The sequence below is a fragment of the Amphibalanus amphitrite genome, unplaced genomic scaffold (assembly GCF_019059575.1).
Source record: "Amphibalanus amphitrite isolate SeventyFive unplaced genomic scaffold, NRLGWU_Aamphi_draft 000375F_arrow, whole genome shotgun sequence".
Lineage (NCBI taxonomy): Eukaryota > Metazoa > Arthropoda > Thecostraca > Balanomorpha > Balanidae > Amphibalanus > Amphibalanus amphitrite.
In genome coordinates this window covers 501078-528822 of record NW_024881869.1, presented here as the reverse complement: position 1 = coordinate 528822, position 27745 = coordinate 501078, and the positions used below count along the sequence as shown (strand labels likewise).

The window sequence follows — 27745 nt, the reverse complement described above, 5'->3', positions numbered from 1 at the left end:
GGCGGCGCCGCGGTTGGGGTGCGGTCACAAAGGCGATTTAATCCCAAAATAAGGAGCGTTCAACTCCCGTCGGAAGTGCGACTGGCTGGGCAGAATAGGCTGGTAGTTTGTGGCCATACAACAGAGCGCTTAGTGCAGACCCTCTTGATATATAAATGCATTGCTATAGTGTCTCTTGAAGTAAGCATGAGTTGATTGTGGACACATTTTCTATATGACGGGGAAAGCCCCTGATCCGATGATGATGGATGCAATTAAACCACAGTCTCATATATGTAACATGTGACTTTCTCTCACTCTAACATGTAACTCTCACATGTAAACACATATTTTAGGTATCAACAAATTTCAACACTGTCCTTATCCACCATACCGACTTTTGTTAAATTAAAGTAATGCCTATTTATAAAATGTCAGGCGTCAGCAGGGCCACCGTTATCAAAATAAATGCAAATGTGCAAGCAAAGCGATGTTCATGTGAAATATTTGCCTGCTTAATGCCGGGTACAGGGTTTGTAACATCTTACCGCATTAGGTAATGAAATACCTCATGAATCGTTTACGATAGGACCGTGTATAAGGCAAGCATGCATACGATAATATCAAATATGGCAGTAAAGTACAAATTGCGAATACATAGCTCGAATTCACCGCATAAGTGTGTATGCACATGCAACCATTACAACATGTTACGTTCCATTACCTTAGAAATGTAATTAATTAGTTGACGTCATAATTGTCTTTTTTATCTTACCATTCAAAATATATGCATAATACTTAATTTTATGCATTATATTTCAGATGAATGCCTACTGAAGGAAAAATTAGAAATCTTATGCGGATGCTTTAGTCCTCCCAGCTGAACGCCAGCCATTGCTGCAGGCCAGTTTTTAGTGTGCATACTCATCAATCTCACGTGTCATCTATGGAATATGGATGCAAGGCATTTATGCATGCACGCACATTGCCAGACTGTACCTGCAGCCGGGTAGCGTTTCTTCTCCACGGATGTTGGCTGATAGCTCAGTGTGACTCTCAAAGACACAGGTGGTGCACAGTGCGACTTATCAGCAACGAGACGCGACATTTTATGTAATTACTATCCACATTTGCGCGTTAGTACTTGCACTCGTGGTAACTTCCGGGATGGTAGGTATATGTAGGTATATATGTAGTATGTTTGTGAGGTTTTTCGGCAATAGATATCTGACAGCTTGGCAACAGCTGCCAGCAAATGCGGAAGGTATCGTCAGCGCTGCTGTCGTCTGACAGGCCGTGATTGATAATGTGAAAGTGCTATCAAGTAAGAAGAGCTCAGATTTATTTTTATAGCTGCACTAATACACGTAGGTACCTACTGCCTAGTACCTACCCCGTCGAAACGAGGTTTCACGATGATTCTATGTTGTATACCTTATTTTTAATGCGGCCTTTTCTGAAATGAAGATTAAAAAGTATTCCATAAAATCGAGAGGGACCGAAGAGTGACGGTTCTTTTTCATACGCATATCCCTCGCCGGCCGAGGGGGGGGGGGCGGTGCCGCCCCCCCCCCCTCCATAGGTTTTTTTTCGCGATAGCTCCGAACACGATGGCGATAGAGAGCTGAAACTTGGCATAGGTACCTGACCTTTGATTCAAGCCGGATCTTTTGACACTAACTCTAAATGCATTTTCGGGTCAGGTCAGGTCACTGACCTATGACGTCATAAGGGAACCTCTGCACGGTCTTCAGATGTCGCGACGCAACTTCGTAACGCCCTCACTGCCAGAGGAGCTTTCACAGGGAAATGAAACTTGCAGGATCTATTATCCATTGCGAGTCTCACAACTTCTGCATCTCGGATTTTCCCTTAAGGTCATATGAGGTCAGGCCATTCTCGTGACCTCACCATTAAAGTCAATGGGGAAAAATAAAAACTGCTATTCTGACGCCGGGAACGATCTCCAACTATCTCAAGCAAACAGAATCGTGATTTGATGCACTCCTTGCAAGGTTAGATACGTCACTTTTGCAATGTTGACCTTGCGTGACGTCATTTATGACGTCATCAAGGTCATAGTAGTTTTTCGTCAATAACTCCCGAGTAAATAGAGCTAGCGAGTCGGGAAAGCCACCAATGGACTCAAGAAGACCTGCTGAATCGAATGATATGCGACATGATCTCTTTCGACCAACTTCGTGACCTGGGGGCGCTGACCTGACCGTGAACTGAGATCAACACTCAACACCCTAAGTTGACCTGACCCAAACAAAAAGTATATCATTCGACGCGCCTGAGCGAGGCGAACACGATGCTGCCAAAATCGCGGCTCTGCGGCCGTTTTTTTTTTTTTGCAAAGCTATCCACCAAAAACTGAACCGTACGTTGGGGCACTTGACCTGACCTCAGAGGTCACCGGTTGACCTAGGACCTTAAAATCGGGTATCAATCTCTGCGTCTCGTAACGGCGCACACGCTCGGCCGGCGCGTATGTAGAAAACCAATAGGTCCGGCGAGGGATAATATTTTCAGACCAAATATGCGTCATGTCAACTCCGAATGTCGAAAAAGGTGCATTTGCCAAAGCTTTGGATGCCAGGCTCAAGTATGGCGTGGTCGTACACATGCACCAGCTGCCATGTTTGCTTCATAGAGCAACTGACCCGTACATGTATCACAAACCGGCCGCTGAAACTGGACTGCATCGTTAGCCCTGGGAATCAGACTTTCGTCTCGCCGCTCGCGCGCAATACTATTGTAGCGTACGCGGTACGGCTGAGTGATTTATGAACTGGAATGACACTGTTCGAGGTAAATGGAAACCTCGCATTATTAAATCTGATCATTTCGCCAGAAAATTGCGTTCGCCTTTTTATGGGAGAGAGATTAGCGGTTCGCTGAGCACATTTCTCCTATTTACAGACATGATTATTTCGCATGGCTAGGTTTCTCAAGGAAACTTTAAAGTATCTCAACAATTTATCAATTTTGTAATTCGCGATGGTTTGTCTGTCGACTGGACATCAAATACATGTACGGTGCACAATTCAAGACGATTTAGCTCATCGAAGTTATTCACACCAGACATTAGCCGTTTTCACGACGGCCATCTGGTACACATTTGGTGCACATTTGGTGCACATTTGGTGCAGAATTGGTGCAGATTTGGTCAAATTAGGTTCAGTGTATCTCTTAGGAGCTGTCAGCTAAGGTTGCACTAACTGCTTATATGCCTCCTTTGTCATATTATCAGAGAGTGTCATCGATTAAAACACTGAAATAAATTCATAAACAAGAGATATTTGCTGTAAAAGAGATTAGGTGCAGATTTGGTCAAATTAGGTGCATTCGCCGGATAGCCCGTCGTGAAAACGGCTATTGCAGATTTATTTTTTGTAAAGACTATTTGTCAATACACCTTGGAAAAATATTGTGAGTGCGCACTGATCTTGCAATAAATATAAAGAAAGCTGAAAATGAGAACTGAAAATCTAAACGTAATGCTTAACAGTTATATGTCCTCTTCTCATCATGTGAAATAAATATTTCAAATGTATATGCAGAACATTCCGGTTTGTCATGTAGCTTATCAGCCGGTATTGTGGTTTTGTCACCTGCCAGGAAACCGAAGTCATTACACACAATGACCAAGACAGCCCGCCATGCTTATGATGAACCCGTACAGAAACTAAGAGGGCAATTACAACAAATCCGTGCCGCACGAAAAACGATGGAAGGGGAGATAGTGGCAAACAATATTCTGGTAAACAGCTGCGGGAGATGGTGCATATGTGTAGATATACGTCTACTGTATCCTGTATACCTCTAAAACATAGCGGAGTTGACCACATAACTACGCTGATATATAAGCATGCATGTGTGTCTGTTCAGTGCTGTAAGCATATGCAAATATACATACCATCCGGTTATGTAAGACTGATATTAAAAGCTATAAACTGGGTATTGGCCGGTATCAGAGGAAGGCAGCCACATTTACTCAGCGCCAAATTGTCGTTATAGCCAAACGGATGAGAACATATGTATGCATATTTTTGTGCTGCGGTCGTGGGGAATCCTGTAAGTACACTTTATAGCAAGTCCACAACTATAATTAGTTTTTGTTGCGAAATTACGAGATTCAATCATTTCATTATTTGCCAGCCTCTGAACACGATGTGAGATTAATTGTTACATGCAGCGCGCAAACGGTTATTGCTTATCCATGCATGTCATGATCCCGTCATAAATATCACGTTATTTAAAACTTGTTAGGGAGAATAACATGAATTAACTCTTAATGTCGTAATTACAAACTGCCGGGAAGTGTGATGCCTCCCCGATTGAGATCGCTCAGGCAGCATCGGCGTTAAAAAGAACATCTCAGTCGATTTCTTCCGCTAGAGAGAAAAAGACCAGCATGTGGTCTCAATATGTGTTGTAGCACATACTAGTGAACGGATCATTAGTTTCAAAACTGGCCCTGGCGATGGTCTAAATTATAAGTCGCTGTGATTTGTAGTACGGCAGCTGCGGCAGCCCTAGTGGACCGGCGCCCGTCCGGATTGGCGGCTCTCCGCATTTATGGCTTCAATGGGTGATGGGAGCCCCGATTTTGGCACACTGACTGATGAGGTGTGTCCAACTCGACTACATGAGTGCCGGTATCTCTTGATGATGCGATCATTATGGCACAGATTTTGATGATATGAGAAGTCACGTCAGTCGCTACGACCTAGAAGCTAATGATTTAGACAGAATCGATGCATGATTTAGATCTTAGATAGGGGCATGGCCGGTATTTGTTTCGACAAAATAAATGCTACCAGACCCGTTGAAGAAGTAGCAGCATGCGAGAAGATGAACGGTCATGACCGACTTGAGTTTGAGCGTCACTAACGGCGTGGAAAATGCAGCTCAAATAAATACCAAGCTCTAAGACTGAATGAAAACATGCAACGATAAACAATGAAATATTGGAGAGGAAAAAACAGAAAACGTTATAAATATACAAATAACGGTTACCGCGAAAAGCAGATGTTCAGGCGGCACTCGCTGTTTTCATGACGCAAATATAAACCATGGGCTGTGTCCGTTACTTTCTAGTCGCAACGTGGCACACCCATCGTTGAAGCAGAAGTCCTTCCGAGCATCTCCCGGTATCCAGGAGGGATTCCAATGCAAGCAACAGCGCTTTCCGGTGCGTTTTGAGCGCTGCTCGAACAGGAGCGTTCCCAGAAATGGATTGCTGACATCTCGCACCACCGAGCACGGCTTCCACGTGGAAACTGGCTGGTCAAACAGCATCTACTTACAGAGTAGATTCTGAATCACATGTGTCCTGGGCTTGTTTCGAGCGAATCGACCAGCCAATAATGTTCCGTAGTCCGTAACGTGCTAGTGGACGTATGTACCAACCAGCTGTTTTCCGTACCGTGCTAAGTGACGTACCGAGTGGCCGTGCTCACTGCTCCGTACCGTGCCGGATGACGAACATGCCAGACTAGCCGGCCGTTCTCGCCGACTTCGCTGGCCTTGGTACGGCTGACAACTCCACCCGCGCCCACCGACCGCCCGATTACTGTTGTCATGCACACAGCGGTAGATTCTAACCGATACAGACAGCAAAGTTGCGGGCGGAGACGCTGGAGCTGCTTGGGGCCGATCCGAAGCGATTTCCGCCGGGAAAGGAGGAAAAGCGGTGCCGGTGATCGGAATCGAACCATCGCGCCGCCGACCGGCGACGCCCTCCAGAGCTCGAGGCCAGCGCGCATCGGCAAGGATTATTTTGATGCGAGGTTTGGCTATAATCAGTACCTACATATGTACATGCATGCCATATTGCAACGGTTTGCAACGTCAACCCGAGCTTCAGACTGAGTGTGGAGAGTAAAACTTTGGTTTCTTACCTGATCCTCACCCATTACATTAATTTTAGTTTTGAGCTCAGCTCTCCAAACCGGTTTTTCTTCTTCAAAGGCTTGCTCTCAAATATAAATATTTTGGAAAAAGCGCCGTGACCATGGCTTCCTCTGGCCCCATGCTTTTGTGACGTTGCGTCAATAGGTATTGCATGTCAATGCCGTCATATTCATTTTGATAAAACCTTTTCAGAATGACTGAACCGGGTGTAACTAATTACGAGTTACGCGGTCAGACATGGGTACTGTCTGAATGTGTAATGCCAACTTTCTAAGCAGGCATACCTGCTTAGAATGAAGGATGGTCTGGGAGCTAATGTATGTACATACAGCAGATGGCAATTATATTGGCATCGGTATTCCTCCGTTAACTTTCGGCAAAAGCTGTCGAATTTCACTGAGAGTAGAAAATATGTATATGTTCAAATCAAAATCCAACCACCAGCTAGGTAACATGCTGACGCTATTCATATACCTTGAGCACCGACTCATGCTAGGTGAAATGGGTGATTTGACGTCATCCAAGTACTCACCTCACTACGAGTGCCTACACCAACAGTGCATTTATAATGACCGTACCAAGCAAGCCGGTTTCAATGCCACCAGTAATGCTCTTTCAAGGAAGATCAGATCGTTAATGCAAAACCGGTGAACATGCACGCCCGGCACCGGGGCTAACTAATGTGCACAGAAATGTGCAAATGTGTGCACTGCACATCCTCATGGCCTCCGCAGTGCGGATCTGGCGCGGGGAATAGGACGACAGAGCCCCATTGATCAGAGAGGAAGCTACAACGAGACGTCAGACGCCAGATGGGTCCGCGATGATGCTCTGCACAGAGCACACTAGCAAGGAAAGGACAGCTGCTTTCAGAAGTGGCGTGGCTTAAAGTTTGGCAGCGAATGAAATCAGTTTTATTTCTGCGAAGCACCGATGTACCTCGTTCTTCAGAGCTTAGGTCACGGCAGTGGCGGCGGAAGGTAATTTTGGATGGGGGTGCAAAGTTTTCTCAAGGGGCCCCTCCGGAGTTTTTGGGCCCCCTTCATTTTTTGAGTGTTTATTATTGATTGATGAAAAACGAAGATTTTGGAAAATTATCCCCATACACACAAGTTCTGTAAAAGGTTTGAAATTGCAGTGTACGTACAGCCCTCCAGCAAAAGAGTGGTTGGTTAGCCTATGTGCTTTTGGTGTAATAACTTTAAATGGCGGAGACACTCCTGTAAAATGACTCAATAGAAATGAGAAGAGGGTTCGTGCACACATTTCGGCAGTGGGTTTCAACAGCCATAAAACGTATTCATCAATGCAGAGCGATTATTGTGATGTTGGCAACCAACCACTTAATACCTGGAGGGCCGTACATACATATCTCAAATAATGAAAGCATAATGAAGCAAATGCAGATAGTTTTTTATCGGCTTATCTTTGAGTCTAGCCACCACCCGCAGCGTCTCAAACCACTTTTCTGGATACGCAGTGGACCATTGAGGGCCCTACGAGACCGTTCCAAGAAGACCGTGTTTAGAAGCCCCTTGGAAACCGACCACATAGAGAATCCTCCAGAGACCTACATGACTCCCCAGACTGAATGAGCCCTCCGATCAGGGTCGGTCCCTTGAAAGTTGCTGAAAGGTTTCAGAAGGCATTATAGGCTCGAAAGTCTTTTGAGGGCTCTCAGAAACCGGCATCGGGCCCCCAAAAAACCCTGTATGGAGGCCCTCCAAAGCCGGGATGGAGGCCACAGGAGCCGATGTTTAGCCTAAAGAGCCTATATGGAGGACTGAATAGAGGAAAGTGGTCTCAGTGGGGCCTTCAGGGGCAAGCGTTTGAGCCCCAAAAGTATGTGTGGGGTCTTAGAGGCAGGTAGACCCCTGGGATATGCACGGGGTCCCAGGAGCTCGCGTGGGTGCCCAAATATTCGGCTGGCGGCTACTAGAACCAGCATGGGGATTCTGAGGACTTAGAAGCCGCTTAGTCCCACATTTCATGGGTCATGAGTCCCAAGAGTTGATGTAGGGGCCATAAAAGCCGGTGTAGGGCCCATGGCCCTTTAAGTTCCGACATTGAGACTCTCAGAGGCCAGCGACGGGGCACCAAGAGCAGATATAGTGCCGCAATAAGCCGGCATGGGGCCTGAGAATCAGTGTGGAATTCCAGGAGCCTGCGTGAGCTCTCGGAGACCTTCGTATTTCGTAAGGTCCACAAAGGTCGTTGGGTCCTCTGAATCTGAATTCTGCGGGGCCCTCAGAGGCCAGCATGTCTCCTGGCACCTGCCTGCGTTGAGGTGAGACCCTCCGAGGCCGTCGTAGGGTTCTTGAGGCCAGCGTTGGCCCTTGAAGCCTTCGTTAGGCCCTAGAAGCCGTCAAGAGGGCCCTCAGAGGTCAGCATGGCCCCTGGAGCCTGCCTGCGTCGAGGCCCTCAGAGGCCGTCGTGGAACCCTCAGACGCCAGCGTGGGCCTTTGGAGCTTGCGTTGGGTCTTAGAGACCATTGTGAGGGCCCAGAGAGGTCGTCGTCAGGGCCCTCAGCCCCTCAGGGACCATCCTTGGGTCCTCAGAATTTGTTGTGAGGGCCCTTAAAAGCCTTCGAGAGAATCATCAGAGGTCGTCATGAGGGTCCTTGGCCATAGTGAGGGTCTTCATGGGCCCCCAGATACATTTGCAGGGCTCTCAGAGGCCTTGGTAAGACCACTAGAGGCCATCGTTAGGGCCCTCAAAAGACCGTTGCAGGGCCCTCCGATGCCAGCATAGCCCCTGCAGCCTGGTTGTGTTGGGGCCCTCAGAGGCCGTCGCTAGGCCGTCTGAAGCCAAATGGGCCCTCAGACTTAAGTTGGGTCTAGGGCCGTCACGAGAGCCCTCAGAGGCCAGCAGGGCCCCTAGAGTCCTGTGGGACCCTCAGCGGTCGTCATGAGGGTCCTTAGTGGTCGTTATAGGGCCCCAGGGGACAGAGGTCGTCGTGAGAGCCCTCAGAGATCGTAAGGGCCGTGCCGTCATAGGGCCCTCAGAGGCCTTCATAGGGCCCTCAGAAGCCAGCGTGGCCTCTGGAGTCTCCTTGGGGCCCTAGAGTCTCTGTGAGACCCTCAGCGGTCGCCATGAGGGCCCTTAGTGGCCGTTGTAGGGCCCAGGGGACAGGGGTCGTCGTGGGAGCCCTCGCCCCTCAGAGATCGTCATAAAAGGGCTCTCTGAGGCTGTCGTGGGGGCCCTCAGATGCCGCATGGAGCACCAAACGCGGCTCGGAACACTTCTAGTCGGTGTGGGGGCCCCAAAGACTAGCATGGGGCGCTCCTGACCATAATTGGACATCCCGGATGATTCCACATCAGTGTTCGTTTCTCGATCACTGGTTTTCAGGAGAAAATGTATTGGATGGTGCGACGGGCCCCTTGTACGGATTTTGGGGGTGCAAAAAGATATGTTTGCACCCCCATGTTTTTCGATGGGGGTGCAGCTGCACCCCCTGCACCCCCTATTCCGCCGCCACTGGGTCACGGCTAGGTGACTGGTTTGTGGTAAAACCAGAAGCTCCGAGGGGAAATGTTTTATGTTTCTCTGTTGCCCTCCACTGAATCCACTTATACTTATCTAGTGGCCATAAACTGAAAGCTAAGGACCTATTCATGTGAGACCGAGGCTCACAGCCGGCGATGACCCGAGATAGTACTTGACGCGATGGCCATGCCATGAGATGGCCCCTCCTCGGAGCGTTGAGCGATGGTGAGACATGGATGGCTAATTGTGCAATGTGCATTGGTTCACTCATCACTGTGTACTGTGCACTGTGCACTGTGCAGTGTGCAGTGTGCACTGCACTCCCTTTGAGTCCCAATACGCATGTAGCCGAAATGAGCCTTACAAAGCTTCGGAGGCAGAGTAAAATAATTTTCTTTCCCAGGCATTCCTAGCACAAAACCATGACTCATGGCGCTTGCCGAAGACTGGGAAGGGCTGGATGCCCGCTCAGCGTGCGTTCAACATCCCGATATTCAGGGATAGTTTTCCCTCCGGGATCACCGGGACCATTCGATGTTTTATAGGCTGACACCGTGCACAACAATCATGGCAACGAGTAAAACCAAGATTACTTTACAGTAAAACAGCCCGTTGAAGCAAAAGAAATATGAAAATATGACCAATTGCATCAATGTCCCTGCAATACCAAATAGTAATCGGATATCCGATATCCCGGATAATTATCCCACATTTTTCGGATGTCGAACGCAAAGGCCAGAGGCCAGTGTCGCGGCATACGATTGCAGAGGGATCCCTTTACGCTGCCCAGATTTTCTTCGAACTGGTGAAGGGAAATCGGTGACATATCTCGCGCGTCTGTTTCATGAATGGCGCACAAAATTGTATTGCGTAAACAAGTCTGTGAAATAGGACTGTGGAGAGAGGCCGGTGGCCTGGTTGGAATTGGGTAAGTTATATGATAATTTAGCATTTTAAGCAGATATCTCATGAACGATCGATCCTACAACCAACTCTTAAAAGCCAAGATTTGCTTGGGATAGGTGGCTCAGGCAATTTTTCACACGCAATCAAATTGAAATCTGTGATGACCAGCGGATTTGAACTCGATGACGAGGCAATAACTTTTTAAGGAGCTGGTGTAAACATGCTACGAGTCCCATGATCCATACTGATAGTGTGTAACTCTAAAATGCTAAATTTATAGGAATTTGGAATCGAAGCAAAAAGAACTTGAATAAAAGTGGAACTTTTATGTCTGATTGATAAATACTAGATATTTGCTTTTACTAGCTGCATAGGTATTAAAAGATAGAGCAATGCTCAGGCAAATTGATTTCTTTAAGCGACGCTCATACTTCAGGGTACCTTGACGTGAGCGCACAATCCACTGAATGTTGATTGAATAACCTGACATTGTGGCATGCTAGAGAAGTGAACCTTAGCCAGCCAGTTATGCAGTTGATACAAGGTGAAGGTGCAACCCACATATTGATGCTAATTGGTATAAAAAAAAATTAAAAAATGCCCCAAATCAATGGATACATTGTGAATACTTTATCATGATTCAATGCCTTTGATTTGTAAATTGAAATAGTAAGTTACTTTGCAAAGTCAACACTCAATTGGGAAAAATAAAGAATACAACTGACTGACAGGCTACTATTCGTGAGGTTTTATTAAACAAGTTTCTTGGTCTGTCACATTTTTCATTGCATTCCCATATTTGGTGTAATGTTACTTGTTGAGTACATAACATTTCAGTTTCTCAAGAACCAGATGTATGATTGCAATCCCTTACATTAACATTGTCCATGACCATTGGCCATTGCAATTTGCACCCAGTACTGGCATGCAATTACATTGGCCTGAGTCTAATTGGTTGACTGTTTTTTATCTTTCACAGTGTGTATTTTCTCTGGCGTGGCCAGCACATCGCCCGTGCAATGTCTCTGACGAAGATCACCACTGCTGAGGAGTTCACAGCCTCATGTCAGGGCTCTCTGACGGTGGCGCACTTTGCTGCTCACTGGGCGCCACAATGCCAGCAGATGAACGAGGTTCTGGAAGAGCTGGCACGTGACCCACAGCTGGCCCATGTCCGCTTTGTCACAGTGGAGGCGGAGGACCTGCCGGACCTCTCGGTGAAGCACGCGGTGGCCGCGGTGCCCACCTTCGTCCTCTTCAGCGGCGGCCGCGCCGTAGACCGTGTGGACGGCGCGAAGGCCGCCGAACTCTCCAAGAAGGTCCAGACACATGCGCAGCAGGGAGATGTACCTCCACTACCGCCAGCAGCACCCAAGGAGGACCTCAACACCCGCTTGAAGCGCCTAGTCAGCCAGGCACCCTGCATGCTGTTTATGAAGGGCACACCAGCTGAGCCAAAGTGCGGCTTCAGCAAGCAAATCATCGAAATATTCAACACGCATGGTGTCAAGTTCTCCAGTTTCAACATTCTGGAGGACGACGAGGTACGCCAGGGTCTGAAGAAGTTCTCCGACTGGCCCACTTACCCGCAGGTGTACGTGAACGGCGAGCTGGTGGGCGGCCTGGACATCATCAAAGAGCTCGTCTCCGGCGGCGAGCTCGCTTCCACGCTGCCCTGCAAGAAAACCCGGGAAGAGATTGACGCGCGTCTCCGTGAGCTCACCACCGCCAACCCCATCCAGGTGTTCATGAAAGGCGACCGCGATCAGCCGCGCTGTGGTTTCTCGCGACAGCTGATCGAGATTATGAATTCGACCGGCGTTCAGTACGGTACGTTCGACATCCTCTCTGACGATGAGGTGCGGCAGGAGCTGAAGAGGTTCGCAGATTTCCCCACATACCCGCAGGTCTGGGTCAAGGGTGAGCTCGTTGGAGGTTTGGATATTATCAAGGAGTTGCTAGAGGGCGGGGAGCTTGACGAAACGCTCAAAGTGTGATAGGAGGCGCTGATGATGGCGTACCCACCATTGACTTTGGTTGGTGTGCTTGCTTCCACAATGTGTTACGCTGTGTTGGGTTCGCTGCTTCACTGTCTGACGTCTAAGCGGGTACCTAATTCGACGCAGTTTGGTTACCCAAAATTGTAGCTGGTGTCATAATGTTGTATTCAGAGCATTTAACTTTTAAAATAAACAGGAATTGAGTCATGTGCAAATGTTTCACAGCCTTCCTATGACATGTAAATGTTCTGCATCAACACAAAGTAAACCTTACCAGGGTGCAAAACAACGCACCTATAGATAAGTTCGAAGTCGAAACCGCCTCCACCTCACTGCAGCTTGCCTGGTGGAGGCTCCCCTGCATTGTTCACAGCACGGCCAGCGCTACGCTTCACACCTAAAGCCCTAGCTGACGTTTGAGCCCGTCGACACAGGCCTGCGCATCCTTCAGGGTGGCGCTTTTCACATCTGGAGGCACCATGTGCTGTCCCTGATCGGCCTCCAGCTGAGAGACGAGACGGGCGACCGTCTCCCGAGCAGCATCCACCCGAGCGCGAGTCGCCTCAGAGTCGCTCTCCTGCATGAACACATAATGTGGAGATCAGAGGTGCACGAATTTCCGTTTGGTGTTTCACAATATTAAAGAAATTACTAAGAAAAATAACTGGGCCATAATGGTACACGGATTTATCATGAGTATTATCACTAAATCCATTTAATTTTAGCAATGACGATTGTTGCTTCACTGTAACAAATACAGCCAAATTAATCCTAGTAAACTTTGGATGATTGTTTTAAAGTATGTTTGCTCCTATGCGTAACATTTGACTACCCTAGAGCACCATAAGTGTAGGAGGGAGCACTTCTTCCCCAGGCCCATATTCACTAACCGGTGTCGCCTCATCTGGCTGAGAGAGCAGGGAAGCGTCTCTGAACCGGCGCGCGAGGCCCTGCACGCGGCCGTCCGCCGCCTCCAGACGCTCGAGTCGCTCGCGTTTCTCAGTGGCGATGGCGTCCCGCATCTGGGTGAGCTCCGCCTGCACTGCAGCGTTCTCCTGTTCCGCCTCTGTGGAACCCCCGTATGACGATTGTTAGTGGGTAGATCACATGTGTTCAAATAAAGGGCGGCAGAGAAGGGTTCACGGAGGTTCACCGTCACTAATGGTAATCTGCGCTGTCAACGAATTGTAATAGCCGGTGTTACGGATCAATAGTCACGCCAAATGTAACAGGTGCGCACCTATTTACCTTTAGCGCGTTTCTCGCAGTCCTCAACTAGTAAGCCCTGGCTCTTCAGCTTGAACTGAAACTGGTTGAGCGCGGCGCGGCGCTCGGCGAGTTGCCGATCGGCCTCGTCGACACGGCGCTGCAGCGAGTCACGCCGATCGCGCAGCTCGCCAGCGGCTCGTTGACATGTCTCAGTCTCCTCCTGAAGACTCTGCACGTTCGATTGCAGCCGGCTCACCGTAGGCCCGAAGTCTCCGATGGTAGACATGACTGAGAGCGACGGTCCTGAGGATCAAAATTCTAACATTGAGCTGTGTGATTTTTTTTTTTAAATCTTTGAAATGGGTACAAAGCGAGCACTTACGGCCGCTGTATATAGGTACAGACTACAGTACTCAGTACAGTAGATACTAGATGTGTGTGACCCAGTAGCGGCGGAACACCTTCAATTAAAGGGGGGGGGGGCACTGCTGACTTTGGCCCCATTCTTTCCATGCAACACCCATAGGGCTAATGTTAAAATTCCCAAATCAAATCCGTCCCAAATCATGGTGCCCCGGTGGCCGTTCCGCCGCCTATGGTGTGACGTGACCCATTTTGCCGAGGGGCGCAATACCTAATGGATGAACACATAGGCGGCGGAATGAGGGGGCACCGTGTCCCCTTTGATTTTGGCATTTTAACATAAGCCCTGTGGGCGTTGCATGGTAAGAATGGGACCAAAAGTCGGCAGTCCGCAGTGCCCCCCCCCCCCCCTAATTGAAGGTGTTCCGCCGCCACTGCATGAACATATTTTATAATCGCATACCTATACTACTTGCAATTATTTTTCCGTGTTTCTTTTTTGGAGAGTGAGCTGAAGGTCAAAACTCAAATAGAGCTCTAACTGCAGGACATATCAAAATAATTATCAATGCGCGAGCCGTGAGGGCGGGCGGGGGCAAGTCTCTTTCACTTTTAGTTTTGTCTCAGTCTAGGCTCTAGCTTTTGTGTCGCAGAGTATTTCATTGGCTTCCAGCTCCAATAATAACATAAGTACACTTAAAAATCAGTGCATTATTAAATAGAAATTCTAGCAACCGACCCTAATCACCGATTCCCACACAATTTCTACCCGTGTTGTTTTGTTTTGTTTACATTACGCCCATTACGTCGGTATATACTGCCTTGATTACGTCACTCCCGTCTTCTGCTTGATATGTGAATAGAAAAGTTAAAAACATTTTCTTGATATTCAGAAAAGCATATAATGACATCCGTCACTTTAAAATTTTCAGTTTTAACACATTTTTTTACCAATATTGCATCGATATTGTACAGCATTGCAGACAACGTAAACCTTCATTTTTACTTTTGATCAGTTTCAGTTACTGCGCAGCTGAGGCAATACACGTATTAGGTATTAAAAAAAAGAATTTATTTATGTTGATTTATTTTTAGTTTATTTGGGTGCAATTAGGTGCATGGTGGCATTTCAATTTAAGGATAATTTAGGTAAGGTAATTCACTTGTTTTTTATGCTCAACACCTCAAATTCACCTTTTTCAAGGCCCTACTTTTTGTGAAGAATGTCAGAGGCTCCAGCTCTCCCACATTTCAATTTGTGCTCATGCTGCTCAATGCCCATGTCAATCATAGGCGGCGGAACGGGGGGACATGCCTAAGAGCTGGACTTTTTGCACGCGTTCTCCGCCAGGGGGCGCCACTGAGGAAGCACCCTCTGACGTCACGATAAAACTGCGCGCACTGTACGCACGGTTCTGTAAGCAAGTAATATAGTGGTGGTTTCATGGTGGAAATTGAAATAAGTATTTTGACGTTGTAAAATTTCAAGCCATTTTTGTGAAATTTATTAGTAAATGCATTTCAAAAGTATTTATTTAAAGTGTGAAAGGAGAATAATTAGAAGAACATGGATATTTTTGTTCCAATAGCTTATTATGTGAGACATGATCGGTACTAACGGGTACTTCTAAGAAGTAGTGAAGAAGTACCAAACAGCCTGCTCGGCTACGATCGTCAGCTGTCCTTTGGAGCTGGACTTCAACGCTGTAAAAAAAATATGTGCTGAATTAATTTTTAGTTTCACCAAAATATAAGCAATTTATCATTTCTTTTTCACTTTTGTAATTATTGTTGAGTGATGAGACATGTTGCTAGTTCTGACAATATAAATTATTAATTAAAATGAACGAAATGCGACGGTAAGTATCTGCTACTAAATTATCACTTACACCAAATACATGGAGAATCTTGCTACCATTGCTTATAAAACGTGATTATCAATACAAAAATGTTTTATTTCAGACAAGAAGGATTTATTTGCCTGAAGTGTTGCGTCATGTGCTACTGCTTTGATTCCAAAGATGCTCTCCGGGTCGGGGTAATTTAGTTCTTCATCGATCGATAAGAGATTTTGATTCCGTTGATATCCAAATTGATAAGCTCGGCACCATGGAGTAAGGGCGTCCCCACAGGGGTGACGCAGGAAATATGAATGGCGTTTACACCGACAGTAGTTTCCCACAGCCGGCAATAGGAATCTCCTGTCGGTGTAAACGCCACTATAGTCCCATCCAACTCAAACACTGGGGAATATCCCCGCACTTTTGAGGACGGAAATCTATGGACCTGCTCGAAAAATAGTGGATTGATCGGCGCCCAGCTCAACGTCGAAGGCGCCCTGATACGCGGCACTGCTATCTGTGAAGGTGCCCAGGTTGCTGCCGCTCGAATTTTGGTCGCCTACTTAACAAAACCTCCGTTGGTGCCATCTCAGTTTCCTCGAGGTCAGGCAACCTTCACACGCCGTTGGCTACCTTGGCTGGCCGGCGACTCGTTCCCCTCGTGGCGACGCTCTTGACATCCAGTCAAAAGTTGGAGTGGCTGGCGCCCCCAGTGGGGGCCGAGGAAGGGGCAGTGGGCCTCCACGTTGCTCTCTCCCCGAGCCTATGCCGTGACTTGGCTCAACTCTCCTCAATAGAATCTGGATTCTGCACGCTGTATTAACATGGGCGTAGACACCACTACGGACAATACGGACAGTGGATGTGACAATCAGTAGTGCCATTCATATAGAGGGTGTCATATATGAGCGGAGAGGCAACAGTACAGCTGAGCGGAGAGACAACATTAAAACAACAGTACAGCTGGCGTTGCATGGAGCTGCAGGCAACCGGACAGCGGAGGCTTGCGAAAAATAAACAATTCGTCACTTCAACGTATAAACAATAGTATAAAAAGCAACATAAACACATATTCTCATGGTCGAACCCATGCACTAGCGGCTCACGGCGGGCACAGGCACGCAGTGCGGTAGCGGTACCGGATCACACGTCATGGGCGTTGTCTCAGCATAGGTTGTTATGAGCGGAGAGGCAACAATACAGCTGAGCGGAGAGGCAACAATACAGCTGAGCGGAGAGACAACATTAAAACAACAGTACAGCTGGCGTTGCATGGATCTGCAGGCAACCGGACAGCGGAGGCTTGCGAAAAATAAACAATTCGTCACTTCAACGTATAAACAACAGTAAAAGCAACATAAACACATATTCTCATGGTCGAACCCATGCACTAGCGGCTCACGGCGGGCACAGGCACGCAGTGCGGTAGCGGTACCGGATCACACGTCATGGGCGTTGTCTCAGCATAGGTTGTTATGAGCGGAGAGGCAACAATACAGCTGAGCGGAGAGGCAACAATACAGCTGAGCGGAGAGACAACATTAAAACAACAGTACAGCTGGCGTTGCATGGAGCTGCAGGCAACCGGACAGCGGAGGCTTGCGAAAAATAAACAATTCGTCACTTCAACGTATAAACAATAGTAAAAGCAACATAAACACATATTCTCATGGTCGAACCCATGCACTAGCGGCTCACGGCGGGCACAGGCACGCAGTGCGGTAGCGGTACCGGATCACACGTCATGGGCGTTGTCTCAGCATAGTTTGTTCGCAATCTAGTTGAAGCCTAAGAAGACGGCCAGTGGGGTCTCACTGCTGCTGAGGCGACCTCGGAGACGATGCGTCGCCCCTCCTGTCGGCGACCTGCGGTGAGCAGGACTCCAGATAGCTGGCTGGCACGTTGCCGACACTGCCAGACGCTGTCAGCAGGCCTCACTGGCCACTGCTGCAAGTGATGTGCAGATGTACGCCAGGTGACTTCGTCTGCAGGCGATTCCGGAGACCGCGGCCTCACCAGGCAGTACCACCTGCATCGCCATGTCGGTGTTTCTAGAAATGGAAAAATAACAGTATCGGTGAAGGACAAGCAATACAATGTATTCTGTTTTCCTCTCTTGCAGGTATAGTAATCTACAATTATCATTGTTCCTATTTCATTCAACTGAACCTGAAAATTCCATATTGGCACAATGTTTGACTAAATTTGTGTAGTTGGGAACAGGGGCGACGCCACGGTGCGACGACTGGAGGGGACATTGACCATTTTGGAGGGGACGAGGACCATTTCAAGTCGATTCTTTACATGCAACGCCATAGGCGTAATGTTTGAATTTTAAAAAGTGGAGGGGACGAGATCCCCTCCGTCCCCCCCCCCCTGTGGCGACGCCCTTGGTTGGGAAGCAGATTGTTTGAAATACATGTTTGGCTGAACAGTGCGGAAAATATTTCATTGATCACTAGAGCTGCAACAAAAATACTAAGACAGAAAACATTTGCGCTTACCTGGCTCCTTAGTCAGTCCCACACAACGGAAGTGGTACCATTTATCGCAGCCGTCGCATCCAACCATCGGTGCTGCACTGATGCTGCTGCACTCCCCACATTCCCAGTACCTTAGGAGCATCTTGGCTGTGAAAAGATTACATGAGTCATGGCGCATACATGAATAGTAAGATGTTTTATATGTTTAACATCGCATAGCAAAGACACAACAGCTGGGAGTCAAGTGTAAGCCAAAGTGTAAGCCCTGCCATGTTTTGCAGACTGGATTTTAAGCAAGGAAGGCTTTGCTAAAAATGACGCTTGACGAAGCCTCATCCTACTGGGCTGTCTGACATGTCTCCCTGTAAAAAGCATGTGGCCCTTATATTGTATATATGATGAATATGTTAATAATGCAGAGGAAACACAGTATAAATTATACCCAACGTTTCATCTTAATCGACTTTGTTAAGGGTGTTTGAACAGCTTGAGATGAGTGAAGTGTAAGGGTACCTAGGACCTAGGTACATCTGAAAATAAACTGAATCTGCGTTCAATAAACATTGATTTTGATAATACATTTCACAAATCAACTGCTAATAACAATCATACTAAAATAGCACGACAGATAACTAACAATCGCATGAAGAACTTCTAAATTCGCCTTGACATTGTCGTCCGAACGAATGTTGACTGAAGTTACACATTTGTCTTTTCTGCGCAGCATTTGTGTTTGCCATTTACCGCACCAATATGTTCGCCAGCGGTGGTGACTTTTCCTTACCTGCTCACGAAACGTCACACACGACATGACGTCACCCGAAGACGTCATCAAAAAGTCCAGCTCTTAGGCGTGTCCGAACGAACGGGGAGGGCACCGGGGCACTGTGCCCCCTTTGATTTTGGCATTTCAACATTAGCCCTATGGGTGTTCCATGGAAAGAATGGGACCAAAAGTCAGCAGTGCCCCCCCCCCCCCTTAATTGAAAGTGTTCCGCCGCTACTGATGTCAATGTGTCTCGCCTCTAGTTCCACCCCTTACTGTTACTGCTATATGAATCCTCTAAGGAAATATGCCACTTTTATCATGGGGTTTTGAACTGGAATGGCAGTTTCTTTGAGACTACACAAATCGGGGGCTCTTGTGGCCCAACCAACCAAGGCGGCCCAACCATTACCATAGGCCAAGATGAAGATATTTATTTCTTGTTTTGAAAAGAGTGCCTTTTGCAGGAATGTGGTAACTTGTATAAAGATACCAAGAATGCAGGTATTCTAGTCACATTTTCAGTTCAATAACATTTTGGTGATTCAGACAGACTATGCCACTACACTAGTCAATGTCAGACTTGGCAGCCATGCAAATGCTGCCTTTTTGTTCTTTGCAGGGGATGTAATGAACATTGTAAAGAATTGGAGGGGGTTTAGATGAGTAGGGTGGATAAATATGTTTTGAGTAATGGGATAGGTCAGTAGTAACCCCATAAATAACTTTAATCATGATTTGTGTGAAAATAATTTCCATTTTTTGCAGCAAGCCATCACCATTTTTGCAAACCATTGCTGCCTGACGACCTGGTTGGGCGGCACAGTGGCCTTCTGCGTGAGCCGCGCGGCCCGTCTGCCGCTGAAGTACCTGCGTTACGCCCGTCGTCTTTGCACCATGCCGCCGCAGATCTCTGACCGGCTGGTGTGGATCGACCTGGAGATGACCGGGCTGGACCCGGAGCGGGACCGGATCTTAGAGGCCGCCTGCGTGGTGACGGACGGCGCGCTGCGGCCGCTCGAGCCGGGACTCCAGCTGGTGGTGCACGAGCCCGAGTCGGTGCTGCGATCCATGAACGCCTGGTGTGTGGAGCACCACGGCCGCTCGGGACTCACTGAGGCAGTGCGACGCAGCACCATCAGCCTGGCGGAGGCCGAGCAGACCCTACTCAGCTACGTCCGTCGCCTGACGCCGGCCGGACAATGCCCGCTGGCCGGTAACAGCGTGCATATGGACCGCGTGTTCCTCATGAAGTACATGCCGCGCCTGCTGGACCACCTCCACTACCGGATCGTCGACGTGTCCACGCTCAAGGAACTGGCGCGTCGCTGGCGGCCCGAGCTGCACGACGCCGGCCGCCGCGGCAAGAAGTGCGCCCACCGCGCGCTCGACGACATCCAGGAGAGTATTGCCGAGCTGCGTCTCTACAGAGAGAAGTTTATACGAGCGTAGTGGCGAAGGGGTGAGAAACCGTACCCGTGCTGCCACCCCTGTGGGCAACGGGACGGTTAGGCGATTCGTCTAGGGGAGGAGCGACGTTACAGAATCAGCATCGACCATTGGCGATGCGAACAGTCGTACAAAGACGTTAACATTCTGTAGTTAATGAACGTTGACCTTGTTCATTGTTTTGGAATATCGCTTGTTGAGCTCGACAATATCGCAGAGATGTATGATTAAGTAGGTTTGGTCAAATTGGCGAAATCATGCCCAGCCCGTCCCACGGCATCTGTGAGCTGCCACCACCAGATTCTACAGCTGTCTAGCCGGTGTCTGTTGGACAGATTGGCGTAACGACTGACCCAGACGTACGCTTGTTTTAGATCATGAACGGCAGATTGCGGTCCGCCTTGGCATAAAAACCGGCGGCTGTTTGCAGTCGATTAACTCTATAGTATTTGTGCTGTCAATGGTGGATAAAGATCTTTGCTACGAAAAAATTATGGGTGTGAACGAGAAGCGGTAACCATTAAGAAGTGAGAAGGGATAGGGCTGATGATTACTGTTGTGGCTTCATTGTTTTAGCCTGGATAGATGAATTGTTTCAAGCTTTGATGGCTAGTGGTGCTTGTTTTGATGTTTCATTCTATAGTTTCTATCGTGCTGGATTTTGACTTTGCGTTCTGTCTGTTTTAAGACTGTTGTTACCTTGTACTCCATATCTCATCATCCGGGAAAGATTTAGGTTGGTTGGTTCTTGTGAACGGCTCGGGTCCTCAGATGCCTGATCTGATTTGATCTGTCAGCTGCGGGATTCATATATTAGTGCCTACCGTGTATTCGGCACACGGCTGCTTCACCGTTCTGCCGTCCAAAGGCAAAAACGCATATGTCGGGTCATGACCTGACCCGACATATGCGGTTTTGCCTTTGGACGGCAGCGTTTGTGGAAGTTTGCGGAATTAATGACACCTATCTCTACCAGTTTATCAACTTGATCGCCTATTGCACCAGCATTGACACAGGACGGTATCGTCTCCGTTCGTGTTTGTGTTTTCCTTAGTGTCTAGTAACAAGGAAGCACCGGTCCCTTGCTGCGTTGTACCACGGTGACGGATCTGACGCCAATCTGTCGACGTTTAACACTGGGCTGCGATGCACTGTCGGCAACTTTATACTTGCGCGCCAGCGATGTTTCTATCGATATCATGAACAGTTTTCTCGCACACCGGGTCTGAACCATGTCACAGGCTTGACCAGTGAACGGGTGATAGCCACTGCGACTTTGTTCACCAATGTTTATCACTGGCGTGGGTTTCCACTGATTCACAAGGTGCCCCGGGACGGAGAAACGTTTCTTGAAACTGCATGCGCCTAGTTTGACTGTAAGACGATGAGGAATTTAAATCTGAGGGCACTTATGAATTGTCTTTGCGAACAGGAACATGACGTGTGGCTAGGATGCGAACTTAATGAGCTGTGATCTTTGAACGATGGGACTCCGACAGGAGCCGGCGGTGCCGTACAGTGGATCGGACCTGCTACCGTTTGAAACTCGCACTCGTGATGAATGACAGCCTCTCAAAGTAGATTCGTTGATGAATATATGTAGTTTCAATAACAAGCGTCTTACTTTCGATCATTCGCTTGTGTCGTCGAGAACTGAGAAGCATTCGTAACCACATGCAACCGGAACATAGATATGTATGAAAATAATCAGATTAAGATTCATTTGACGTTTTAGCTGACGCACAAAACTTATCATCCGGAGCAAAGAGCTTCAAGTAAAAGCAGTCACATTTATTTTCAACACTACTCGTATTCACATAAAACACCGGATGGCACGAACAACATTGGCATTTGCTATATGCATTATGCATGCAACTAGGCCTGATGGTATACGAAAAAAAAAATAGCAAACAGACCTATGACCATCGCAAGTTGGCACTGTTAAGTAATGGGTATATTAAATTGTAATGCAAATGAACGCGCGAAAAAAACTCACAGTTGCCATCAAATGATATGAGAAAGGCAAATGCACGTTTGTATAATACGCAATATGGTCGAATATCGTCATCAGTAATGGCACTTGGCAGGCGTAGTTGGCAAGGGATACAAAATAAGCTAATCAATGATCTCTATAGCATACGTTGAACTCAGTATAATCAAAATGGCATGACTGGTGCAGACTGCTGCCCCAATAGATGCAAACTAAGCATTACGAATTGCTACCTCGATGTAAAGCATGATATATGGCAGCGAGCACAGCCAATGAAAAATCGCACGCAAATCGTACCTCCCTTCCCCCTCCCGATTCATAATCGATAACCAGCCGCATGGCAATTGGTCCCATTTCCATGGTATTCTAGGCAAGATAAATCCACGATAACAGCGGTCCTCCGTCAAGAAAACAACGTAATATAGTTGCCGCGATGGAGATGTTCACAGCCCATTGATAGGTCACCTCAATCGGTCGAAGGACGCCTAGTGAGTCTCTTTGTAAGCATTTGGTCATCACGGTCATCACCCACCAACCGCTCACCACTTGCTTCACTGCATTCATCGTCACCTATATCCGCCTTCCCCGCGCCGACACCGCCATCTTCCGTCGTTTCCTCCACAGCTGGCAGAGGCGAGTCGGCGAACGGCCAAAACAGTGCCACCAGCCAGCGCTCGCCCAGAACATTCCGCAGGTTCTGGCGCAGACCTCGGTCATACAGAGTGATGCCGCGTTTCCGCTCGAACTGAGTTTGTCCCCGCCGCAGAGCGGAGAGTTGCAGATACACGAGAAGCCTGTAGAAAAAATACACAGCGTCAGTCAACGTGATCCATGATTGGGAGAGAGTATCTCGACGGACAGCACTGCCTCGCATGACGAGAAACATCAGAAGGTAAACGAAGTTCAGCTTGATGCAGTTTGCAAATGAGTTACCCTTTCAGTTATTCATACACCAGGCAACACTAGGCTGGGTTCATTTGTTTAAGGTACGAAATCTGAGTGTAACATTCTGTCGTCACGATGCAGCAAATTCGCTCGACTGGTTGACGGCTGTCTCCACCCCCGTTAACGACACCTTTTTACGACCAATTTAAGCAGCAGTGCACACATTTCAGTAATAGTGCGGGCGATTTCGGCAGTACAGCATAGTCTGTCTATGACCAAATGTCGAAATCGGTTGCACTAACTATTACTAAACTGTATGCACTATGCCTACATTTGGCCGTAAAAAGGTGTAATAGCCGGAACGCTCTCCCCACCCTGTCTGAACTTAGCTCCCCTCTCCCCACCCCACTGACCCAGCGGCATCTCGAGCAATCCCACCGCCGTCCTAGTCCTACGGCCTACCCTAAATGACAGCGATGATGCCCTGTCCTAAAAGACATCGGCCCACCCCGTGGCCCCAGCCCCTCTCCCGCACACTCACCCGGCGTTGACGAGCACGGACAGACCCAGCATGTTGTGCACGCAGACCAGCAGACCCCATCCGTCAAGCAGACCAAAAGGCCACAGCAGGTGGGGAGCAGACAACTGCAGCGGCAGCCATAGCGAATACCTGGAGTGGTAGAGGGTGGACACCCGTCAAATGACCGTTACGCGTTACTAACCGGTCATTAACTGATGTTGATTGGTCTCTGGTCGACACTGATTGGTATCTGGTTGTCATGATTGATTTGTTATCGCTACTGATCGGTCGTCAAGCGCTTCTAACCTTGCTTCTAACCAGCCTGTCCCTGTCGCCGTTATCATCGATCTATTATCGTCAGCAACCCATCAGAAGCCAATACTGAGAACACGTTTACCGTTACCTCCGGTCGAAGACAACGGGAAATGTTCCCCTTCTCGTTACCGCCGGCCGTTTTCCGTTCCTCACCCTCCGGCGGCCTCCAGCACCATGTCCCACTCGTAGATGATGCCGTACAGGGAGCCAACGAACACTGCCAGAATCCCGCAGATAAAGTACCGGTGGTTCTGTCTGCCCACGCAGCAGCCTGTGGGGAAAAAACACAACATCAAGCGCAGGGACGACGAGCGTAGGCAGCCAGCGTAAGAAAAGCACTGGCCAATGGCCATGCATCAGGGTGGATGGGTTGGTATGGCAGTGGTCTAGGTCTTAAGGAATGGAGATATCAAGTCACTGGTTCATACCTGTGAAGAGACAGTGGTGGTCCCTCTTGTCAACACACTGCCTGCATTTGCTGCAGTGATGGGACCTCGGTGGCTGGCCTGTTTGACATGTGCCACATACTGGCTGACCTGAAAGAGGAAAATGCATTGATGTGCTCAACCTGCTAGAAACTATCAAGTGATAACTTTGACTTAGCAACACATGCCATATTTTCCCCAGTCAATGTGAGTCATCAGCATATGATTGGCACTTGGCAGCTCATTGAGAAAAAGAAAATCAAGAAAATTAAAATTCACACTCAACAATTTACACTTGATAAAGCACCAGGGGCATAGCCAAGAGGGGGCCATAGGGCCATGGCCCCCCCCCCCTGGAGCCCAAAAGGGTCCCCATCGCGGTGTCATAAGTACAGTAAGGGGCACATTATTTGGGCCCCCTCCAAAAAATAGTGGATGAAATCCGATGACTTTTTGGATTTTGAGGGGGTTTACCTTGGACCCCTGTAAGTTTGGTCCCCTCCTGGAGGAAATCCTGGCTGTACACCCCTGCAAAGCACCCACAATTGAACTAAGAGTACCTGGAGCTGGAGATGTCTTGACTGATATGTCTGTGTTGATAACCTTTTTGAAATTCACCAAAATAACCATAACCAGGTATAGCCCTATTAGAGCATGAATGAGAATAACTGAAGAAAATGTTGAGTGGTAGGTTGGTGCTACCACTAATCCAAGCCATATCAGTGCATACGGAATCCCAACTGTCATGAACCAGGAAAGAAATATTTCCTGCCAAAGGCCTGAAGATTTTGGCATGTTGATGTTAGTAAAAGCTTATGGCAAAATTCCATAAGTCCAACGACAACAAGGGAATTTAACCAATTGAATCATGTCAGTTATGCTGCATAAGGGTCTCTTGATGCTGAAGACTGCTACAAATTCAAGATCCAGTCAATCCTGTAAAAACAACAACAAAGACCATCAGAACACAATTTACAGTTTCAGGGAAATCATAACACAAAAACATAGCAATTTACAAGGCCATATTTGGGCCATATCTATAGGGCAATATAGGACCCACAGAGTAGATAAATAATAGGACCCTAGCCCCTACCAGATAGATTGATGATTGGATTGGATTTGGATTGGATGAATTGTATGGATTAAACGTGGCAGCCAAAAGCGCCAAAGGCCACATGGATAAAATTATGTTCGAGAAGCTACACATACAACGCAAGCAGGATACACAAAGCTCACAAGCACTATTTTGACTGGCTGACAGCAAGTTGCTATGGTAAGTTGAGATAAAACTCTGCTTCACTTTTATCATTAACTGTAAAATGAACAGCGAACAAGGCGATTTGTTGTGAAAGCCCTCACAGATTTCGTAGTAGTGGCATGTGATTTTCATTTTAACTGTTTTGTGATTGATTGCAGTGCAACCAGTCATCGTTGTTGATTACTTAATAGCGGCCGGTGACATCATTGCAGTTTCCTGTTACCTGAGCTAGATTTGGAGTTTGTCATGAAGCATAAAAACAATAATAATAATAAAGCAGCTTTCAAGCATGCTAATGCTGGACAACGGTCTCATCCAAGATCTCAGCATCATACTTCAGCTGGAAATTTCAAGGACAAAAAGTTTGGCTACAAGAAAAAGGCTGGTCAAGGTATGTATGGCTGATGTGAATGGGTGGACAATTGTGCCGAGTTGGGGTAGCACGTCGCACGAGCCTTCCCAATTCCACACTGGCTGTGCCGGCTTGGCTTTGGAGCCAAACCAGATGGCGGAGGTCAAGGTCACTTCTAGGGCGGCGGCGGATTTGCTGCGCCCATGCAACCCCAACTCGGCATATTTCTCCACCCCTGGATGTGAAGAGAGAACAAGAGACTGAGAAAGATAGAGGTCCAACCATTTTGGTCGGCTTCAGGGTTTCTTGACCTGGTATTTTAGAGTGCATGGTGCCATTAAGCATTCTAGTTGACCTGTTTATTTCTGTTCAGTTGTGCCTGACATGGCATTGGGAAAGTCATAATTTATGGATTCCACCAGGCAATGCAATGCAGAGATTGGTATATAGGTCCATTCACACCAAGACTCAGCCTCAGGCTGCCTAGATTGCTAGTAGGTAGCACCTATGAATTTGAATTCAGACTCTGGCTTGTTTCATTTTGCAGGTCCTGTTGGCAGTGCATTTACTGATAAACAGAAGGGAATCATGCGACATTACCATCGTATTTTGAAGAAGGAAGAGAAGAAAAATGCAGCTGGTGCCGAGGGCAGCGAGGGTGTGTCGCGGCTGAGACACAGGTAAGCAGCTACTAACTACATAGTACACCAATTATCAGGGATGGATGTCCTTGCATAACTATTTGTGTCGAGTATTGGCCACATTATCACGGTGTTTCGGTACGGCGTGATTCATGGGCATATTGGGCAACCATTAAAAGGTGTTTGGCGTTAGTTCGGTGATTGTGTTAGCCTTTGCGCATCAATCAAATCGAGCAGGTGCTTGCCCAAGATTCCTGTTGCTCAGTAGGTATGACGGAGTAGTTTTCAGCAGCGTTTTTACTATCAATGCCAAGCATGTTGTCGCTACCGAGTTCAACGTAAATTTCATTCGTTCATACTTCATTGTCTCCAGTATTGTTGAAAATAAGAAGCGCATGAAGATGACGGCGTACCAGAGGGCGCAAATGGCATACGAGGCGAAGGAAGCCGAAAGAAAGCAGCGAAAGGAAGAGGAGGAAAGGCAGGCGAAGGAGAGGGAGGTCGCGCTGAAGAAGTACAGGAAAAAGAAGTTTGAACGACTGCACAAACTCTCCAAGAAGACCAGTAAAGGACAGCCGGTCATGAGAGGAAGGATCGAGGTCCTCCTGGAAAAGATACAAGGTAGCATGGCGCAAGGGGACTGACTGTTGAGTGATGGCTGGCTTTGTCTATGAACGTAATGTTTGTGTTGAAATTGTTGGTACGTGCTAGCACATCGACCCACTGGTGTAAGAACGGACTGCAGGGGGTTTGGCTCGAAAGTGCGTTATCTGAAGAAAATGTGCAAACTGCAATTTATGGTGGGATTCACATTGTCATGCGAGACATTTATGTCACCGATGGTTTGCATCTAAGACTGAGCGCACTTCATGGCACCCAGCTCTGGATGGGGACATGTGTGCGTATTGTGTATGTCATACGGTTATGGTAAACATGATTTCCTTGATTTGTA

General features: G+C 47.8%; 5 protein-coding genes across 18 annotated transcripts; 3 read left to right on the top strand and 2 right to left on the bottom strand.

Moving 5' to 3' along the window:
* The first annotated feature begins 11315 nt into the window (after nucleotides 1–11315).
* On the top strand, nucleotides 11316–12505 carry LOC122389897 (glutaredoxin-3-like). The gene has a single exon (XM_043382371.1). The coding sequence runs from the start codon at nucleotides 11316–11318 to the stop codon at nucleotides 12291–12293; it is 978 nt and encodes a 325-aa protein (XP_043238306.1). The 3' UTR covers nucleotides 12294–12505.
* LOC122389900 lies at nucleotides 12445–14674 on the bottom strand. 5 transcript variants are annotated; one of them, XM_043382382.1, is made up of 4 exons: nucleotides 14332–14674; nucleotides 13545–13808; nucleotides 13187–13362; nucleotides 12445–12873 (listed from the first exon to the last, which is right to left on the bottom strand). In XM_043382382.1, the coding sequence occupies exons 2-4, from the start codon at nucleotides 13789–13791 to the stop codon at nucleotides 12694–12696; spliced, it is 603 nt and encodes a 200-aa protein (XP_043238317.1). In that variant the 5' UTR covers nucleotides 13792–13808; nucleotides 14332–14674; the 3' UTR covers nucleotides 12445–12693. The 5 variants fall into 5 exon arrangements, with proteins under 5 accessions (XP_043238317.1, XP_043238316.1, XP_043238318.1 ...); XM_043382381.1 differs by having other exon boundaries at nucleotides 14608–14674; XM_043382383.1 differs by having other exon boundaries at nucleotides 14638–14674.
* A 150-nt stretch (nucleotides 14675–14824) lies between these two features.
* LOC122389898 (oligoribonuclease, mitochondrial-like) lies at nucleotides 14825–22019 on the top strand. 9 transcript variants are annotated; one of them, XM_043382379.1, is made up of 3 exons: nucleotides 14827–14922; nucleotides 19727–21259; nucleotides 21340–22019. In XM_043382379.1, exon 2 carries the CDS (start codon nucleotides 19856–19858, stop codon nucleotides 20408–20410), a length of 555 nt encoding a protein of 184 aa, XP_043238314.1. In that variant the 5' UTR covers nucleotides 14827–14922; nucleotides 19727–19855; the 3' UTR covers nucleotides 20411–21259; nucleotides 21340–22019. The 9 variants fall into 9 exon arrangements, with proteins under 9 accessions (XP_043238312.1, XP_043238314.1, XP_043238310.1 ...); XM_043382376.1 differs by having other exon boundaries at nucleotides 14884–15017; XM_043382380.1 differs by lacking the exon at nucleotides 14827–14922 and adding an exon at nucleotides 15103–15126.
* A 164-nt stretch (nucleotides 22020–22183) lies between these two features.
* On the bottom strand, nucleotides 22184–25932 carry LOC122389891 (probable palmitoyltransferase ZDHHC24). The gene is made up of 6 exons (XM_043382360.1): nucleotides 25902–25932; nucleotides 25017–25070; nucleotides 24546–24653; nucleotides 24271–24388; nucleotides 23824–23952; nucleotides 22184–23191 (listed from the first exon to the last, which is right to left on the bottom strand). Exons 1-6 carry the CDS (start codon nucleotides 25930–25932, stop codon nucleotides 22864–22866), a joined length of 768 nt encoding a protein of 255 aa, XP_043238295.1. The 3' UTR covers nucleotides 22184–22863.
* On the top strand, nucleotides 25608–27745 carry LOC122389901 (thyroid transcription factor 1-associated protein 26-like). Of its 2 annotated transcripts, XM_043382387.1 has the most exons (4): nucleotides 25691–25815; nucleotides 26013–26191; nucleotides 26700–26832; nucleotides 27167–27745. In XM_043382387.1, the coding sequence occupies exons 2-4, from the start codon at nucleotides 26047–26049 to the stop codon at nucleotides 27435–27437; spliced, it is 549 nt and encodes a 182-aa protein (XP_043238322.1). In that variant the 5' UTR covers nucleotides 25691–25815; nucleotides 26013–26046; the 3' UTR covers nucleotides 27438–27745. The 2 variants fall into 2 exon arrangements, with proteins under 2 accessions (XP_043238323.1, XP_043238322.1); XM_043382388.1 differs by having other exon boundaries at nucleotides 25608–26191.

What these genes read in the sequence shown, in the direction of transcription:
- LOC122389897 (XM_043382371.1), top strand. Translation starts at nt 11,316, where the DNA reads ATGTCTCTGACGAAGATCACCACTGCTGAGGAGTTCACAGCCTCATGT.
- LOC122389900 (XM_043382382.1), bottom strand. Translation starts at nt 13,791, where the DNA reads ATGTCTACCATCGGAGACTTCGGGCCTACGGTGAGCCGGCTGCAATCG. An exon ending in CTGCGAGAAACGCGCTAAAG is followed by an intron (nt 13,363 to 13,544) that starts GTAAATAGGTGC and finishes GGGGTTCCACAG; the next exon opens with AGGCGGAACAGGAGAACGCT. An exon ending in AGCCAGATGAGGCGACACCG is followed by an intron (nt 12,874 to 13,186) that starts GTTAGTGAATAT and finishes GTGTTCATGCAG; the next exon opens with GAGAGCGACTCTGAGGCGAC.
- LOC122389898 (XM_043382374.1), top strand. Translation starts at nt 19,382, where the DNA reads ATGAAGATATTTATTTCTTGTTTTGAAAAGAGTGCCTTTTGCAGGAAT. An exon ending in TAAAGATACCAAGAATGCAG is followed by an intron (nt 19,463 to 19,726) that starts GTATTCTAGTCA and finishes CATTTTTTGCAG; the next exon opens with CAAGCCATCACCATTTTTGC.
- LOC122389891 (XM_043382360.1), bottom strand. Translation starts at nt 25,932, where the DNA reads ATGAAAATCACATGCCACTACTACGAAATCT. An exon ending in ATGCCACTACTACGAAATCT is followed by an intron (nt 25,071 to 25,901) that starts GTGAGGGCTTTC and finishes GGTGCTTTGCAG; the next exon opens with GGGTGTACAGCCAGGATTTC. An exon ending in TCCGTGCTCGTCAACGCCGG is followed by an intron (nt 23,192 to 23,823) that starts GTGAGTGTGCGG and finishes TTTTTTCTACAG; the next exon opens with GCTTCTCGTGTATCTGCAAC.
- LOC122389901 (XM_043382388.1), top strand. Translation starts at nt 26,047, where the DNA reads ATGAAGCATAAAAACAATAATAATAATAAAGCAGCTTTCAAGCATGCT. An exon ending in CAAGAAAAAGGCTGGTCAAG is followed by an intron (nt 26,192 to 26,699) that starts GTATGTATGGCT and finishes TTCATTTTGCAG; the next exon opens with GTCCTGTTGGCAGTGCATTT. An exon ending in GTGTCGCGGCTGAGACACAG is followed by an intron (nt 26,833 to 27,166) that starts GTAAGCAGCTAC and finishes CATTGTCTCCAG; the next exon opens with TATTGTTGAAAATAAGAAGC.